The following is a 19,407-nucleotide window of genomic DNA, read 5'->3' on the forward strand; positions in this document are numbered from 1 at the left end:
ACCTCAAACTCCCTATCTGTCCTCTAAGAAGGCAGCGCAAGTGGATGGAGATGCAGACTACCACATGTTCATCCTCGCTGAGTTGTTACCCTTTCTCTTGCAGAGGAGTGCTAAGAGAAAAGAAAACTCAGTGGGAGCAGGTTACCGATTAGGCTGGCTTGGGAGAGGCATGGCCTGGGGCTGTTCTCTTGGCTGGGGCAGTTGGATTAGAAGCCTGTCTAGTATAAGCGTCCAGAAGTGGTCAGTAGCTTGGCTTCTGCCTTTCTGAGGGGCCCTAGCTGAAGTCTGGACCATAGACTGCTCCTGCAATCTGGAGCCAACCCAGCAGGGGGCGGGCAGGAATGGGGAGCAGAGGAGCAAGCATGAAGTTGGTGGTGAGGCTGGAAGGCAAAGGGGACCTAGTGGGAATTGTGTGTGTGAGGTAATGGGGACAGAAAGAGTTACTGTCGGTAATGAAGGTGAGGTAGGCATATAGGGGTAGGAGTCAGGGGGCTTCTGGAAAGTAAGGCAAGGGTTGAGCCAGTATTCCTTGCCCAGAAGTTAGTAGGCATTGGGCTGCTGTTTGTTGAACCTGCTTGCGTGTCTGGTGGTGTGAGCGCTCATGTGTGCATCTGTGTAGCTTCTTGAGGCCACAGGCCACGCTTGTGGTAGGGGTGTGTGGTGTGTGTGGGGGTATCAGTGATTAGGCCACAACTCGTTGGGGATGCCAGTCATGGGGGACGAGGCGGTTGGCGCGCGCTGCCCACGCGGGGACAAAAAAAACATCCGCCGGAGGCCCGGCCGGGCGGCGTTCCAGTAGCGCCGGGCAGGTGCGCGCGGTGAGGAAGTGAGCACCTTCCGGACCTCGGCCGCCCGGCCCTCCGGTGAGTCACCGCCGACCCCCGCCCGGATAGGAGACACCAGCAGCAGCGGGGAGACCTGGGGGGCCGGAGGCGCGGCTGGGTGGGGCGGCCCCCGGGAGGGTTGAGGGAGCCCCGACAGAGTAACGGAACTTCTAGGAGTCAGGCCCAGGTTTTGCCTTAGGCACAAAACGCCTAACTGGAGCCCAATGAGGAGGCTGTGACAGAAGGGAGACAGACGGGGAGGGAGCCCCGGGGAGCTGGCAAGGGCAGGGAAGGGCGAGTCAGCGAGGTGGGGGGCGCCGAAAGAAGGGGGACTGCAGAGCCCGGGTTGTTCGCTGGAGCGCGAGCCAGAGCCTGTGGGTGGAAATGGCCAGCTCGGGCCGGGGCCGACGTCTGCCCGGAGGCCTGTGCGCTCCCACAGTGAAGGGTAGGCTTAGGCAACAGCGGAGTTAGGCTCGTTTGGGTGCAGTTGTGGCTAGGTCATTAAAGGCTCTGAATGCCGGGATTCGGATTTGGCCCGGCAGGCCGAATGGATGGTCTCTGGGCATGAAGAGTAGTGTGAGCTTAAACACAAGATTTACTGTGTCTAGCTTTACTGCCTGCCAAAGAGTTAGGCATTGCACTAATGATTTTTATAGTCATTTAAAGTTGCATGACTATCAAACGATGTAATTTTGTTGAATTTTTTAAAATAGCAAAGTTGTAAAATTGGATTCAGTGTTTGATTTAAAACCCAAAGGCCATCAGCACTAGTTATATAGTGTTGTCCTTTCCTTTGTCTTGCTTTTGTGTCATTTTTCCCTCACTGACTTGACTTGAGTACTATTGTTAATGCCTCAGTTCTTCTCTATCAGTAGCATAGCACTTCTAGTTTTCCTCTTACTCATCTTGTGGTCTTTGTTTTTAACTTAATTTTTCTCTGAGCAGCCCTTCCACTTGCCCTATGTATCCCGAACCAGGTGAAACATTTCTGGGGTGGGGGCCTTGGGCTACAGTATACAAAGACAAGTAACTCAGTTTTACCACATATGTTAGGTTACTTATCTTCTGCGATATATACGTAACTATAAAGCTACCACATTTACCCTGTGGCTGATAAAAGGAGAAAGCTAAAGCAATTATTTTCACAATAAGATTTCTATAACACAGTAATTTATTAGGCTGATTTCTCTTCTAAAAGCAATTGTACAATGGTATTTTGTACTTTCTCAGAAACTGACACTAATTCTGTCATGGTCTTTAAAATTTATATATCTTAGGCCAAAGGCAGTTGCAAGGATTAGGATCTTTATAATTTATTTTAATGATCCTTAAATCCTGTAGTTGCTTTTGGCCCCAAACAAGAAAATCTGGGTCAGTTAATTTATGAAAAAAAAAAGGAAAGAAAATAATTGCCTACTTTGGGCCCTGTTGCTTTCTCCTGCACTGTTTCAGCTCTAGCCCTACCTTATTCCCAGTGGTCTTTGCCTTCATCCTTTCTTTGCTCTGCTGGGCATCTTTAGAGGAAAACTTCACACCAACTTCCTCTACCATAAATTCTCTCCCTTCCCTCAACTTTACACTTCTCTTTGCCAACATATACCACTACTTCTTCATTAATTTTTTTTTTTTTAAACCTACATCCCTGTCTGGCTCTTTTCCATCTTTAACACGCTCACGCTCTTGTTGAAATCTTTTTCCTCCTTTCTTTTTGGCTAAGACCTCAGATTTTTTAAAGGCAAGGCTTTATTTATTCTGCATGATCCACTTCTGTCTTCCTTCCTCTTCTGTCACCTTTTTCTTACTCTGGACTATTTGTAAACTCTATTATGCTTGCTTTCACCAAGGGTTCAAACTTCTCCTGTGATTAAGCATTTTTCCTCTAGATACAGCAAAAGATGTTTATGTTTTCACCATTTTTTCTACCAGAAAAAGAGTTTTCAAATTGACATCTATTTCAGTCTCTTCTTCCAACATCTTGTATCCAGAAGCATGTTATTGTAAAGTCTACTGAGTGACCACATAAGTTTGGTGTTGTGCCATATAGTGAATTTCATAATCCTGGTGCCAGATTCCTAAATGCTTACCAACAATAGAGAGATGTTAACACATCTATTGTTGAACAATCTTATGCACACTAATATGCAGAAATAATAGAACCATCAGTTAAATATATGATATGAATATATATTCAGTATATTACACTATAATCAAGCCAAATCATTTTGGGATGGAAGATGAGGATGGGTAAATTCATTGGATAGAAGATTAAGAGGCAACATCCTTTGGCATCTGTATTCAGATGAGATGGGTGAGAGAACAGTCATTCCTGTAAAGATGAAGAGACTTCATGAAGGAGGCTGAGTTTCAGGAGTTGAGAGAGTTGTAAGGATGGCATGGAGGGGCCAGAGTCCCAAGAATATAGGATTGCTATACAAACAACCCAGTATTCTCTCTGGCAGAGAACATAAAAGACTCTGGTTGTAGTGCTGATTTCAACTGTGATCAAGTTTCCATTAATAACTCATATTAAAGTTTTCCTACCTCATCTCTGTACCTCTGGAACCATTCTTACCAAATTTTTCTTTATTATTATTTTTCTGTTCACAAATTGTTACATTCATGATAGTCCCCTGCCCCCACCAATAGTTAACTCCCAGCTAACCACCATTAAATATGAATAAATGCCCTATTTACTTATTTACTTTAATTTTACCTGCCTGCTCCACAATCTACTTGTGGTAGTAGTGACTTTCAAAATTCCGTTTATAACTTTCATTTTGATCTCGTTTATAGGTTATTATTTTCTTAAAATTATAGACTCAAACCTAGATACTTAGAAGGCATCTAGTCAGTTGTTCATTATCTCTGAAAGATGATCAAATAGGTCTTTGACTGACTATCTTTACTGAGTGGAATGGCTTACCCCCTCCTGTGTCAGAGGCTGCCCATTCTGCTGTTATATAGCTTTAGTTACTAGAGGGATAAGCTAAAATCTGCGTTGATATAGCATCTCATTTTTACTCTTAGTTCTGTTCTTTGAAACAGTTTGGAAGAAATCTTGTTTTTCAATGTGGCAGCTCTTTGTATAGATTTGAAAATAATTTGTTTTTTGCCTACGCTTTTTTCTTTAGTACTGTCCAATAAAACTTTCTGCAGTGATGGAAATGTTCTCTACCTGTCCTGTCTAATCAGTGGCCACTAGCCACATGTGTTATTGAGCACTTGATATATTGACAGTGTGACTAAGGAATGGAATTTTAAATTTTATTTAATTTTAGCTAATTTAAATTTAATACCCAAATGAGGTGAGTGACTCTTGTGTTAGTGCAGCTCTAAACTCTGAGAGCGGTGCATTGTCATGTTGCTGTCTCTCAGCCCCTCCAGAAGTCTTACAGTCACCTCCCACATGGGAAAAACATGTATCTGGGTCCCTAATTTGTCTGGAGGCCAGCCTTATATCCGTGTCACAACTGAGAGAAAAATACAAACCCAACCCCCAGAACCCTGATGAGTAATATCACTTTTTATGGAAGGTTTCTTAGAGGGGGCAGGAGATGAAGGTTATATCTCATCTCCCTTATCTCAAAAGCAAATGGAAAAAATATTCCTCATTTAATTTCTCTTTCCCTAAGAGAAAGAGTCCCTCAAGCTCTGTCCCTGTAGTGGCTACCAAATCTCTCCCTTCTCTTCCCCTTCTTTCTCAAACACACCTTTCCTCCTCTTTGAGCCTCCCTCCTCTGTTGTCTTCCAGAGTTTTTAGGTGTGGTCCTTCTTCTCCATCTTCCCTTCCCTTCCATTGTCTCTGCTCAGCAGAATCAGGGAACTCTTTCTGGACCCATCTTTCTTGGGGATGATTAGGGATAGAAGGTCATAAATAGTTTTGGTTTCCTTCCTCACATAATTCCTGACCTTCTTCTAGGAGTTCTCTCATTTTCTTATCATTGCTGGAGAGACTCTTTCAAGATTCTTTTGTAGGCAGTAGAAGAATTTCTACTGTCTCACTCCAGATCTAAGCCTGACAAATCCTAAAGCTACCTCTTTTCCATTCCTTTACCCATTTTTCTTTCACTTACACTTTTTCATTTATGTTGCTGCTGTTATTTTTAGTAGGCTTATCTTCTCTTTGTTAGTCTCCTACCTATGGATAGGCTGCAGCCACCGAGGAGGCAGCATTCATTTCCTCCTGATCACCCAGTGCCTTGTCCTCCCCTGATTCCCTCTTTGGCTCACTGTCATTGTCCATACCTCCCTCCCTTTATTGTCTGTTGTTCTTATCTCTTCCTTAACCATATCTTTAATAACTTTCATTATTTAAAAAAAAAATCATTTGGGGGATCTCAAATTTTTTCCAGGAGACCTCGCATAAATCTCTGTAATGTGATGTTAAACTGTTGTATGTAGCGTTGATTTCTGTGGTTTGGCGGTGATGGGGTTGGAGGGCAGAATACCCTCTCAACCATGGCACAATGTTTTGGGCTGGAGCATCATTTGTGGAGGGAGCTGTCCTATCCTGTGCACTGGAGGGTGTTTAGCAGCATCCCTGGCTTCTAGCCACTAAATGTTAGAGGTACCCTTTCAATTGTGACAACCAAAAATGTTTCCAGACCTTGCCACATGTCCTCTGGAGGGCAGATTCCACCCCCTACCCCACCCTCCACCCCTGCACTGAGAACTACTACTGTGCTATAAAGAATATCCACTTTCTGAAATTGATAGATGGTTATACTTTTTCTCTCCAACTGCTGATTTGTTTGCTTAGCCTGGGTTTTCAAAAGTGTGGTCTTCTGTAAGAGGGAGCCTCTTAAATTGCAGTTTCCTGAACTCATCCTAGACTTATTGAATCAGGAATGTTGGAAGTAAAATTTGGAAATCTGATTTTTACAAGATACTATAAATCCCCCATCCCTGTCCCAAACCAGGTAATTCTTATGCCCTATGCTTGACCCTCCTGTGGCATAACTGCTGCATTACTTACATTTTTTCCCTGCAAGTCTTCCTAATACTCCAGCTTTGCTTCCACTCTTGGTCCCATGATGCCAACACAAATAGGGAGGCCTCAGGTTACCAGGACAACCAGTGCACAGGAAACTGGAAAGGCTCAGCGCTCCCACCAGCCTCACAGACGGGCTATGCTGGCTCACTTTCTCCTTAGGGACTCAGTCATGCATCCTCCCCCCCATCCCCAGGCTACCCAGACTGGCAGATACCCAGGCTCAAGCCACAGACCTGACTTTACAGACCTGGTAGTGGAATATAGAATGGGTGGGATGAGGAATGATTAATGAAACTTTCTTACATTGACATTACATGTCACCTTGGTGATACTTGAATTTTGTACTGGCAAGAATTACATTCACCTGAGAGTTGATGAGATTACAGGCTTCAGACTCAGGATGCTTCCATTTATTTATATTACTTATTTATACTTGCTTCATTAGACCTTGAGTCTTGGATCCTTTTGGACCCCTGGCTAGATATTTTTTCACTATTTGCTTTAGGTCAAAAGATTCAGCAATATACTTTGATACATTGGGAGTAGCTAATGTTTAGCAAGAAAAGAATAATTACCAAATAATGAACTTGGGTTTTTTTTTACACTTCATTATAAAGCTAGTTATCTGGAAGATGTGACAATCATCAGGTCTGAGTAAGTCTTTAAAGCCACAAATAAGGGAAAATCTACTTTGAGATGTTTAGAAAGTATTGAATTGATCTGAAACCACCTCCATGGAACAAGCCACCTCCATGGAACATTCATGATGAACTAGAGCAAGTGAGACTAAAGGGTGATAAGGTAGACATGATAGCACTTTTCAAATAGTTGAAGGACTGTCCTGTGGAGGAGGGGTTAGATTTTACTTGATTTAGCTCCAGAAGGTGGAATATACAGACCTTTACTTCAGATGACAGTGATAGACAGATTTTGACTTAATAAGGAAGAACATTTGAACAGTTAGAGGATGTCAAATTGGAATGGGCTGGAAAGTTAGGCAGTGAATTATTTGTTACTGTATTGTTTATATAGAGGTTAGATTACCATTAGATTTGGATGAGATTTTGGACACTAAATTGGGCTTGACCTGTAAGGAGAAGCAGGCAAATTTATCAGAAATCAATTCACCCTTTCTATTATATGATTCTGTGGCAATTATTAAAGTCATCACTATTTTCCTGGCCACCTCTGTCAAGTTTACCCCTTTGAATCATTGAATAATAGAGCTGGTGGTAGAGTTGCTAGAGATTTCTCAAATGTTCCTAGTCCTCTGGAGATTCCTCAAGAATGCCTCAGAGGAGGCTGAGAGAGGTGAAATAAAGGGTGGAGCTCTGAGCTCTTTACTTATATTCAATTTGAACAACTTTTTTTTTCTAGAAAGAAAAAGGTTCTTCTAGAAAAAACTTAAGGATCCTAATATTCCAAGTTCTCCCTTTTATTGACAGGGAAATTGAGATATGGAGGAGGGAAGAGTCTTATTAATGGTCACATAGCTAATAAATTTCACAGTTGGTATTCAAATCTAGCTCTTCTAATTCCAGTCCTTTGTTTCTTCTGCTTTGCTAGTCTACTTTATAATTCAGTGAAGTTTCTCTTAATTTCTCTGGTCACCACTATAATCCAGAATTTTATTTCTTCAGTTTACTATTCTCTATTAGCCACTGAACTAGTCTCTCTGCTGTCCAGTGTTATTCTTTCTACAGGAAACAGTGTCTTCATCATGAGATTTCCCTGTTCAAGAACCTTCTCCATGTCGCCTGTAAGAATTTTGCATCCTGGTGCATTGTTAGTACCCTTTAGGATCCTCATCATTCAGCTAGCCCATATCCATCCTGTTATGGATAATTAATGGACTCTGTAATAGTGAGAATGACTGAGTCCCATCCTACCCCTAGACTCCAGCTTTGGCAGGATTTCTATGTTTACAGTTTTAGTCAGAGATGATGAGAAGATATAAAAGAAGTGGAAAACCACAGCTTTTAAAAAGCAAGTTGCTTAACAATGTGTACTGTATAATCCAATTTATACAGGCATTTTTAAAAACAAAATAAGATGTATAAAAATTACCTGGAAGAAAACACACCAAACATAACAGACATTACATCTGGTGAGGGGATTGAGGAAGGATGGGGGATAGCAAAGGGGGACTTAAATTATCCCTCTCCACAGGGAGCCTCGCAGGATGGAGGGGAAACTTAAGGAACCAAGCTTGGAACTGACGGGAGAAGGAACTGCTCGACTGTCTTGCCACACAAACCATTTCTTTGCTTCTTATAGCACTCTGCTGAAAAGTAAAGTCCCAGGAGATTATTTGATCAGTCAGACTTAAGTCAGTCCTCTATGGCCCTGTCAGGATAGAGAAAGAAAGGATCTGGGGGAAGGAGCCCCTAGGAAAACAGAGTTTTGGCAGAAGGAGGCAACCATTTAATTTTATTCTCCCAACAAGACTGTACCCAGAGCCAGAGAGCTAATTGGCTGAATGCCCTTCAGAGGACCTTAGGAAAGAGGCATGGCTGTGGGAACTAGAAGTGACAATGTCCACTGAATTTATCGCTTTCCCCCACCTCTTATCTACACCTTGATTGTAAGCCTTTCTTTACTTTTGGCTCAGCCCAAGCCCTCTGGTGTGGTTTTAACATGTACTAGGGATTGAGGGTCAATGAGTTAGGGGATGAAGGAGAGAAATGGGAAGTAGGGCAGGTAGAGGGGCCAGTTAGCAGGTTTCACTTTGCTCCCTCCCCTTCCTATACTTACATAAAAAACCTTTTCAGTGCCTGACAGTATACAAAGTGATCATAGTAAACATTTATAAATTGGTTACAAATAAAAATCTTAACCCATTTCCCTAACAACCTGGTCCTCTGATGGTGGAGCCATTCTTCCCCTACCCCATAGGGAGTATGGCCAGGGAAGCATCTTTACCCGCGTGTGTGTGTGTATGTGTGTGTGTGTGTGTGTGTGTGTGTGTGTGTGTGTGTGCCTCCCAGTACACATTCCGGATGGTTCTCTGCCCGAAAGGTCCAGACCCCAATCAGAGTAGGTACCAGAAGTGTTTTGTTTTCTCATAGTGGGGATTCTTCACTTTTGAAGTATTATCGTTCTGATAAGAAACAACTTTCTTCAACTCCTGTCATAGCTTAGGCCTGAATTTTTAAAAATTAACTTGGGTTAATCATAAGGTGTGCAAATTCACACTCAAACTTCTGTGACTTGGAAAACAAATTCCCTAATCTATTCCAGTTCCACTGGACAGATAATCCATTCCTCTGGCTTTTTTCAGAAGGCTGATGGGTCAAAGATAATCTACTACCAATGGATTGAATAGCCTCTGTAATGATTTGGTGACCAGCCACTACTGATAACAAGACTTTAAAATAACTTCTTACCTATGTTAAACAGGTTTGGGGACTTCTGAAGGATGTGGTATCAGCACCTGTGAAGATGTACATGATCTGCATGAATAGAGTGTGCCCGTCACACTGGCACCACCACCTCTGATGAGGTAAAGCAGGACTGAGAGTGTGGAATGATGCAGGCCTCTGTAACTATTTCCGAGAGGGGCTGAGTGGACCCATCTGAGGTAGGTTAGGCTAGATGCCAGAGGCATGTGGCCTCAATGAGCAGGTAGCTCAGCACACGCAGCTGTAGGGGGACTTCTTGCCTCAGTACCAGCAGTGTCCCAGCACTGGCTGTACTCATTGCCAAGGAAGAACCATGTGGTTGAAACATGTCCATTCTGCCTGGCCCTGTCAAACCCATAAGGACAGATTCTTATGGTCTGCTGTGTCCATCATCATCCACCTTACATCTCTCCTCACCCTGATTTTTTAAATTATATCTCTCCTCACCATTTTTGGAGGAACCATCCAAATTACCTGGATTCTGTCATTTACCTATTTTTTCCCATTCATTTTTATATTAATTGAGTCTGTTGTGCCATACACTGTCCTTGGTACTGAGGATATAGCACTTTGTAAAGAGAAAGGAATAGCACAGATAAATATAATGGCATTTAAACAAAATTAAGTTTGAAAAATATTACTGAGAAAGTACAGAATGTTGGAATGCACATTCTGAGGCGAGGGGATCCTCATCTATAAAAAAAGTAGAGATATTTATACTGTGACCAATGATTTTGAGGTGATCAGGTGAAAGATGGAGAAGGTTTCAGGCAGAGGAAACAGTGTGTGCAAAGGTGAGAGATATGAAAGGGATGAAAGAAGTTCTGTGTATCTGGAGTACAGAGGGGGAGGGATGTGATGTGAAATGAGACTGAGGAGCTGGACGAGGGTCAAATCATGGAGCACCTTGGAGTCCTTGAGAAAGTGTTTGTAGTTATTCCTACAAAGGAAAGCCATTCAAGGGTTTTACCCCAAAGAGTGACTTCTCCAGCACAGCATTTTTTGTGTTTTATAGATAGCAGATTAGAGAGGATCTATACTAGATCCTGGGAGACAAATTAAGGGGCTGTTACGTTGGTCCAGGTGAAAGATGATGGTTGTTCAGACTAGGCCAGAGGCTATGGAGAAGTATATGGATTTGAGGGCATATTTTGGAGGTATATTCAGCAAGATTTGGATGTGGAGAGTGAGGGAGATGGAGAATTCAAGGACAACTGAGATTTTAGGCTTAAGGTGGTTGGTGGTGTCACTAAGTAAGAGAACATTGAGGTGGGAAGATATTTTTGGGCAAATTGTGTTTGGTTTTGGATATTAAGTTTGATGTGCTTGCAAGGCCATCAAATGAAGAGATCCTGTGGGCAAGTGGCTACATTAATTTAGAGCTGACAGATGGACTGGAGATTCATTCTTACCATACCATATAGAAATGGTTATTGAAGTTATGTATAGGTATAGATATAATTGTAGAAAGAGAGATGATGTAGAAAAAAGAAAGTCTAGAATAGAACCTCAAGGAGCACCAGTCAACCCAAGGGTCAGGCAGAGAAGGAAGAGTCAGTACGAGACTGTGAGGGAGCTGCCAAGTGGCTGGAGGAAGCCTGCAGTGTAGCATCCCAGAAGGGTGCCACTGTAGTCTGCTGCAGCAGTGTGTCAGGGTTTGCCTGGATTCGGATTCCTGGTAGTGCTGAATTTACCTATAATATTTGCTGGGGTGGGCGGGCTACAGAGAGTCAGAGGAGCACACTTGGAACTCCCAGCCTACCTTAAGTATCTCCCTAATAACCAATAGCCTTCTGCCTATCAGATGTGAAGCAACCTGGACTCCAGGAGGAAGCAGGGGCTCCGAGGAAGGAGAAGTTGCCCACATAGATGCATCCCTCATTACCTTCAAGGATTTGCCTTTAGCCTGGTGAGGTTCAGTAGGATCAGAGTGAATCCAGCCTCTGGATCTGAATCATCACACAAATTTTGTTGCATTCTTATCACTTCCTAGAAGCTGATCCACACCCTTTTTCTCTCTTAGCCGCTCTGATTCTAATACCCAATTTGTTCCCCTTGGGTCTTGATCATTGGTTTAGTTTGACTAGCACTTCCTTTTGGAGGAGTAACTTTTGTATATACATACTTGCAATAACCCCTCTACTTGGCTGGCAAGCCCCAAAAGCTGCCTCCTTATGTACCATCCTAATAAGCAGTCACCACAGAGTGCGGCCCAGCTTTATAGTCCTAGCTATGTGTAGATGCTTCCTGTAACCCTTTTAGAGGTATTAGTGGCTCCGAGCCTTGGAAGTTCTTTTCTTCTCCTCAGCCATCTCTTCTTCTCTTTTGCTGTCTGAAGCATTTACTGGGTAGATGTTAAGGCTGGTTCTACTCTTCATTGAAACTTAGCTTTTATATCTTATTCTGGGCTAGTGTCTGGTCCTAGTCTGGCTCATAGCCTTATGGCCTTTGATGACCTTTCCTATGGAGTAATATTCTGTGGAGCTTCCTACCAAGTGCTTTCTTTTTGCAAGGATTAGTCAAAAATTAGCCAAAAATTGCTATCTTTAGATTCCAAAAGTCTGTAACCTCTGTGTTCCATATATTGGGTCTGAGGGATGCCTGTAGATGTTAGCTTATATCAGGGCCTATGATTAACATACCCTGAGTCTAGATATAATGAATTTTCAAGTCCAGTGGTGGCTTCTAATTTCTATATGGGACAAGTTTAAGGACAGAAATTAGATTGGAAGGGGAGGGAGATGATTTAGAAGATTTATCTTGAAGCTGAGTCCACAAGAAGAATGTAATCAGCTGACTGGACTGATTACTAGAAAAATAAAAAGCAAAGATGTGATTAGTAAAAATATGTACTTTGTTCATTTAAGTGAATTTTATAAGTACAGAATCTAAAGCTTTACAAAGAAAACTGTTGGCCAATTATTTTCATTTATTTAGTTTCTTCCTTCTCCATACCAGGTATGATACTATTAACCTGAAAATCTTAAACACATGCTTTGCTGACTTTTTTCTATTCATATATTTTTATTTGGTTTACTTTATGAGGAGAGGGAAGCAGTTCACTACCATTGATGCCAGCACCTCTTCCTCAGATCCTCCAAGCAGTCTTTTCTTTGGTGAGTTGTACTGTAAAATTCTAATCATTGCTGTTGTGCAATATTAAAATACCTTATTTATGTAGCAGCAACAGCATGCATACCCACGCCCAGTGAAACAAGGTCATGTTCCACCTAAAATTATCTCCACTGAGGCAATAGGTGATGCCATAATTGTCAGTGAACTCACCACGGAAATGAATATGGAAAGAAGAATGCAGAAGGCTGAAGACCAGGGCATGGGAGAAAAGCCCAAAAGAGGAGGAAGATCTTCACCACAGTGAGAGATGAGTGGACACTGAGATGAAAGGATGACTAGAAGAATGAGTTGTGGTAGAAGCCAGGGTAAGTTTAAGAAGTTGGTGATGGTCAACAGTGTCAAATGTGATTGAGGTCTAAAACAGGAACTCACCAGCATCTGAGACTGAGGACCTTCAGTTTTCTTCCTCATCAAGGTCACTTGTAAAAATGTTTGCATGAGGCTATTCAGTTCTATTTAACAAGTGTTGAGCTGCACACTAACCGTGGTGGGGTTGTATAAAAGAGGTGTAGAGGCTTTAAAATAATATGTATTTATACTAACAAATATACCAGTAATTTATTCATAAAATTTCCACTGATTTGGACTGGTGTGTTTGTTAAACAGACAATATCTATTTCAGTAACATTTAAAAGAATATTTTGGTCTCCTCTCATTCCTATGATATCTTTTTAAAGAAACCCCTCATATAATTTTTTATTATGAAAGTAATACATAATTATTGAAAATACAGTTATATATAAAATTATAACCCATACTATCCCTGAGAGAGCTATTCTCAACATTTTGATTTTTACTGTTCCAGGTTTCTACTATGTGTATTTTTGTTTGTGTGTATTTTTAATGAAACTGGGCTCTCACCATACATTTTTTCAACTCTCTGTTTTCACTTAATGATGTATGGTGGACAGTCTTTGATGCCATATATCTCTGAAGCAATGTTTAATGTGCTGCTTGGATTTTTTAAAAAGATTTATTCCTAGATACTCTTTATGCAGTTGCTAATGGGATTTTCTTAATTTCTGTTTCTGCTGTTCATTATTTGTGTATAGTAATACAACAGGTTTCTATATGTTGACTTTGTGTCCTCTGACTTAATTGAATTTATTAATTGTAATAGTTTTTAGTGGGGTCTCAGGGTCTTCTATATATAGTATCATCTCATCTGCACATAGTGATACTTCTTTACCAATTTTGATGCCTTTTATTTCTTTTTCTTGTCTGTTATGGCTAGGACTTGAAATTCTGTGTTGAATAAAAGTGGTGAGAGTGGACATCCTTGTTTTGTTCCTGGTCATGGAGAAAAGCTTTCATATTTTCAGCATTGTGTATGATGTTAGATGTGGGTCTGCTTGGATTTTAATGTATCAGTGCAACATAATTTAACTATACAATGTCCTATTATTAGAAATTCAGATCTTTCCTAATTTTTCAGTATGAACAATGCTGCGTTAAGTATCTTTGAGGCTAACTCTAAGATTGTTTCCTTTAGCAAGTTCTTGAAGTGGAATTGATAAGTTAATGGTAAATATATTTTTAAGGCTTTTGATGGAGAGTGCCAAGTTGCCCAGTAAAGTTGTATCAGACTAGTAGTGTATGGGAATATCACTTTCCTATACATTTGCTAGCATTAGGTATTATTTATAAAAATATTTTTTATAGGTGAAAAAGTACTGTTTCAATTTTACAAGGTTCTTTAAAAAATCTGAGTATATTTACTGGTGGCAAATACTTGCTGTCTGAAGATACATTTTTTTAAAACAGCTAAAAAGTATTCTGAAGTGGCTAAAGAGATGAATAATCAGTCTGGGTAATACTGTTTTTGACTGACTGCAGCTATGACTCTGAAGTGGTCATATCCCAGTTCTGTCACGTACTGATGGGGTAGTCTCTGGCAACTGGTTAATGTTGTTAGGCCTCTGTGTCTTTACCAAATGGGGTCTATAACCTATCTTAGAGGGTAGTTGGGCAGATTAAATGAGATATTAGATGCAAAATGCATGGCACAGTAATTGACATATGGCACAAAGTAAGTATTAGCAATAATTATTAGTGCAACTGATTTTCTTGTGTGACTCAAACTGATTGAAAGCAACATCTAAAGTGGAATTCCAGGAACAGTTTTTTAAATGCATCATTTTGGGATTAATCTCTATACTCTGAAGGATGGTGTTCTTTCCATCAATAAATACTGTAGGTGCTAAGGGGATCCAAAGATGAATGAATAAAACATGTCTTCTTTTTCCGGTAGCTTACTGCCTAGTAAGAGGAATGAGATGTACCCATATTACTCTTACACGAGGCAGAAAGTGAAAGCCTCCACAAAAGAGATACAGATAAAATACTGTGAAGGTTCAAGTGAAAGCTGATTCTTGAATAGAAGGCAGCATTTGAACCAGACCTTGAAGAATGGTTAAGGTTCAAATATGTAAAATATGGGATGGGAATGGGGAGGGCATCTTGGCAGAAGGAATCATCTGATTGTGAAGGCAAGTACAACTGGAGAAAGAAATCAGGCATTATCCACCTCCAGCACTTGCTAAAATCATAAAAGTGAAGAAATATGTAATTGCTACAGAGAGAAGTCACTTAGAAGTGCAGCTTTTGTTTTTAGAACTGACATTTCCCCCCAACTGATAGAGGATACCTTTCAGGTGTACTTGGTCCAATCCAGTGATGTGTATGTGTGAGTGAAAACTAAGATTCATAACTCCGAATCCAATTCAAAACTCCACATCTGAGCATTCTGCCTGTTCCCAACCTGTTTGGTTCTATTTTTTAGCATTTGTACACAGCTAGGTGCTTGTAGGGGAAGCATACATACTTGTTACGGGTCTCATCTTGGTCACTTCTTCTCTCTGCAGCAGCTTGTCATGCTCTCCCCTTCCCCACAGTTGACTCTAAGAAGATAAATAATGGCCAGTGATAGTTTTTCATGGATGTTGGTTTTGATGGATGGTGCATTAGCTTTTTCCACAATGGGTTACCCCTTGGAAATGCATCCACTGTATACCTCACCACCAGCAGGGGAGCTCTACTCATCCTCTTGCTCTTTCAGAGACTTAGGGTTGGCACTTCTTACTTCTCTTCTAAAGCCACAGAACCCTCTGAGCCCATGTGAATTTAAGATTCCCTTCTCTCTACTCCTGGGTCCTCAGGAGACAGCCTTCAACACCCTGTACCACCATAGAAGCACATGTACCACCCCTGAGAGGGTATCCACTGGAGCTCTGGACAAGGCAGGCTGCACAGACCATTGCTGGATGACCCAATGGGCAAACTAAGTATGTGCATAAGGTACCAGCAAAGTAGGGACACTAAATCAATTTAGAGGAAAATATTTTGATATATTTTTTAAAATGTGAAAGTAGTTACTATGGAAAAAAATCAGAATTTATTGTACTTACATTGTAAGTGTAAAGGGTTAATTATATTTTTATTTATTTTTGGGGGGGTGTACATAATCTTTATGTGTTTTGGGTCTCTAAAGGTCTTTATCTGGCCCTGTTTAGGTTCCTTCTCTTTGACTCATCCCAAATTTTAAGGGGAATTTCAATCGTATCCTTGTAAGTAGCCTCTTCCCCATATTATCCTGAGGACAGGGAGGTAGGAAGTTCATAATGCTTCTCTCTATCTTTCCCCCAAAGTCTTTTTCTCTTCTGTGTCCTTTTGGGAGAAGAGGAAAATCAGTTCCATCTCTGCACTCCTCTGTATAATTCATCTGGACTCACACCTGTAACAGTGAACTTTGAAGTTAGTAATTTTGCAATCAGGGTCTTTGCTCTCAAAGCAGTCATTTCATTTTTGGTTTAGCTGTCACATTTAGGGTCCATCCAGGAAAACAGAAATCACTCTAAGTATTTAAACTAGAGGGAATTTCACCCAGAGAATGAGGTATAAAAGTGAAGGAAGAGCTGAGAAAGCCATTCAAGGGAAGACCAGGCAATCTAGAGATAAGCAACAGCAGAAATTTTCCATTATTCCTAGGCTGAAGGAACAAGGAGAGGAAGCCCAAGGGCCAGGATTAAGTTAGAAGCTGGAACTGCGGAGGATCAATCTTAGGGCAGCTGGAGCTAAAGGGGACATACAGCTTCTGTAGGAGATGCTGGCCAAGGCAGAGGGAAAAGGGGAAGAAATACTGTAGCTTCTGGCTTCCTTCTGACTTAGTCTTCTGCCAGTACCTCTTGTTGGCTGGAGGGAGCTGAAACTCAGTCTGTAAGTATCAGCCTCACTGGAGACAGAGAAGAGTGGATCTGATTAGGAACAAGACAAGGACTGACCTGGTAGGTAGGGCCAGCCAGCAGCAGCGGAAAGGAGCACATCCATTTACTACTTCACGCAGTCACGTGATCACTCCATCACATAAGCTGGCCTTTGTCTCTCCTATTAGTACACTTCTTAAGGGCGGGCAGGACAGGGAACTTTATTCTGGTTTATCTTGGTATTCATGAAAGCCCCTCCATAGATATTTGTTAAATTGAACTGAATTTAACAGTTTCTAAACTCTTTTGGTCATGTATCACTTACTGGCTCCTCTTCCCAGACTTTTCAATGAAGAAATGAAAAATTTAAAAACCTTTGCACAGTGTTATAAAAAGCAAACTCATTCTTTTAAAACATCTCACCTTTCCAGAAGATGACCTCAGACTGCCAATGGTGGGGTCGAATTCATTTTTGGGTAGGAAATATCCCTAATATTATTCGTAACATTTATATAGTGCTTTCCAACTTAGAAAGTCCTTTTACATTTATTTTCACCGTAAGTAGGTTTTAATTTGGGGAATTTAATCCTGGAATCTGTTTATTTGATCTCTTGTCAGATTAGTATAAAGCTTAGATCTGAAAGAAACAGCATTAGAGTTTTCTTGTTTCATTCTGAACTGTAAATGACAGGCAACCTTCTCTGCCCTTTTTGTTAGTTTAGTTATTCTCAGTAGTTGATGGGAGATGTTCTCAGCTGTCATTTGGTGGGAGATGCTGGCATCACATTACCACTCCATTTTTCTCTTTTAGGGACCTAGCAGGTGTTTGAGGACAATGACTGATTCATCTACTCACTTGGAATCTTGCAGTCATATATATTACATTGGATGTATCTATGTACATATGTATGTATCTATGTAATTTAATAACCAGCCTCAGTCCTCAAGGAAGAGTCTAATTCAGCATTACAATTCATCTTGTCTGGTGTTTGGTAAAGATTTACTATGTGGAATATCAAAGTGATGGCTTCCATGACTTTATTCTTCAGCTAGAGATATCCCAACCAATCTTAGCTTTGTTTTTATGACATTATACATGAAATTGTCTAAATCATGTTTGAGAAACTTTTTTAGGTACCAGTTTCTTATAAAATGTTCTTATCCTAGCTCTTCTTTTAATCTACTCATCTTGGATTACACTTTTTATAATACTTATTCTTTTTTTGTTCCAAGTTGCTGGCTTTCAGAAAAAAACCTCTTAGTTCTTGTCTTAGTTCATTTCAGTTGCTATAACAAACTACCTACCATAGACTGGGTGGCTTATAAACAACAGAAATTTAGTTTTCATAGTTCTGGAAGCTGGGAAGTTCAAGATTAATGTGCCAGTAGATTCTGTGTCTGGTAAGGACCTGTTTCCTCATAGACAAAGGTCTTTTTGCTGTTTCTTCACATGGTGGAAGGGTCAAGGGTGCTCGCTGGGTTCTCTTTTATAAGGGCTCTAATCCCACTCATGAGGGCTCACCCTTATGACCTAATCACCTCTCAAAGGCCCCACCTCCAGATACCATCACCTTGGAGGTTTTCAGTATACGCAGGTCTGATGTCACCATTCTGCCCTCTGATATTTTAAATATTCCTAATGTATATGAGGGATTCATCATGTGGGTTTATCTTTTTAAGGAAATCCCATCTTTCTCATTGCTGACCTTCCTTTACAACATTCAAAATATCGAGTACCTGTGTTGATATTACATATTTTAATACTTTTTTGTGATTAATACTGATTTTTAATTAAAAATTTTGAACAAGTGATACTTGCACACATGTTACAAAATTAAATACAAAATTGTATATAATGAAAAAAATGTCCTTCCCATCTTGTCCCCTAGATATCTACTTCGTTACCCTGTAGGGAGGCAATCAATGTTACCAATTTCTAGTCCAACATCTGCATTTTAAGGCATAATCAGATTTCTGGTAAATGTCTAACCTTCCAGCATAAATATCACTCCTTTCTCCTACATAGACAAACAATGAACTGTACTTTGCTGCTTACTTTCCCTTAGCCTAAAAGTTGTTAAGCTGGGGTTCCTTTGGCCCCTTCAAAGGTTTCAGGAGATTCTGGATCCATGTGCCCCTGAAATGATATGCAAAATTTTGCATGTAATACATATATGTACCTTTTTTTATAATTGGGGAGAAAGCATCCATGGCTTTCATCTGATGTTCTATCCCCACTCTGCCTCTGTCTTCTTTCTTTATTCTGCCTACATCTTCAACTCCTGGCTCTCTCATTCAGAAGGTGGCCATGCCCCTTCATTTCATATAATCTTTCATGTGAGCTCTTTATTCCATATAATCTTTCCTTCACTTCAGCATACTGTAGAAGATTTTGAATTGAATTCTCACCTTTGCTTTGTAATTGGTGAGTAGGATCCAAAGGTGGAGACGAAGAAATACTAAGTATGACACATTCTAGGGAGAATTGCTAATAACTGGGTACCCTCTCAAGGGCTTACAAAGAAGTAGGAAAACTGGCCCTGGTACCTCCAAATCACTCACCCTGCCCATCTCTCATCACTCCACCTCATTCTCCATCTATGTAAAATAAAAGATGACTCAAGGGAGGGAGTCATGAGCCTAGCAGCGAGTATTTCGCCTACTTTTGCCCCTAAACAAAGCAAGAAGGCATCAGAGAGACTCTATCTACATGAAGGAGAGACATATTTCTCATCCCCTAGTTAACTATCTGTTTGGATAGTAGGCTTGTTCAGCGTTGCATTTAGCAGAGAAGGAAGGCAATTAGAAGTGAAGGACAGAGATGAGGGAACAGTTAGCAGTGGAACAGCCTG

At 40.8% G+C, this 19,407-nt stretch overlaps 1 protein-coding gene across 1 annotated transcript in view; it reads right to left on the reverse strand.

The window, feature by feature from the left end:
• The window catches only part of MSMP (microseminoprotein, prostate associated), a 36,744-nt gene that overhangs the window by 2,766 nt on the left and 14,571 nt on the right, over positions 1-19,407 (reverse strand). The window contains exon 3 of the mRNA XM_036888416.2: positions 747-918. Within this exon, the coding sequence (XP_036744311.2) occupies positions 747-918 (172 nt within the window). The remainder of the gene's footprint in view (positions 1-746; positions 919-19,407) is intronic.

The sequence above is a fragment of the Manis pentadactyla genome, chromosome 3 (genome assembly GCF_030020395.1).
Source record: "Manis pentadactyla isolate mManPen7 chromosome 3, mManPen7.hap1, whole genome shotgun sequence".
Taxonomy (NCBI): domain Eukaryota; kingdom Metazoa; phylum Chordata; class Mammalia; order Pholidota; family Manidae; genus Manis; species Manis pentadactyla.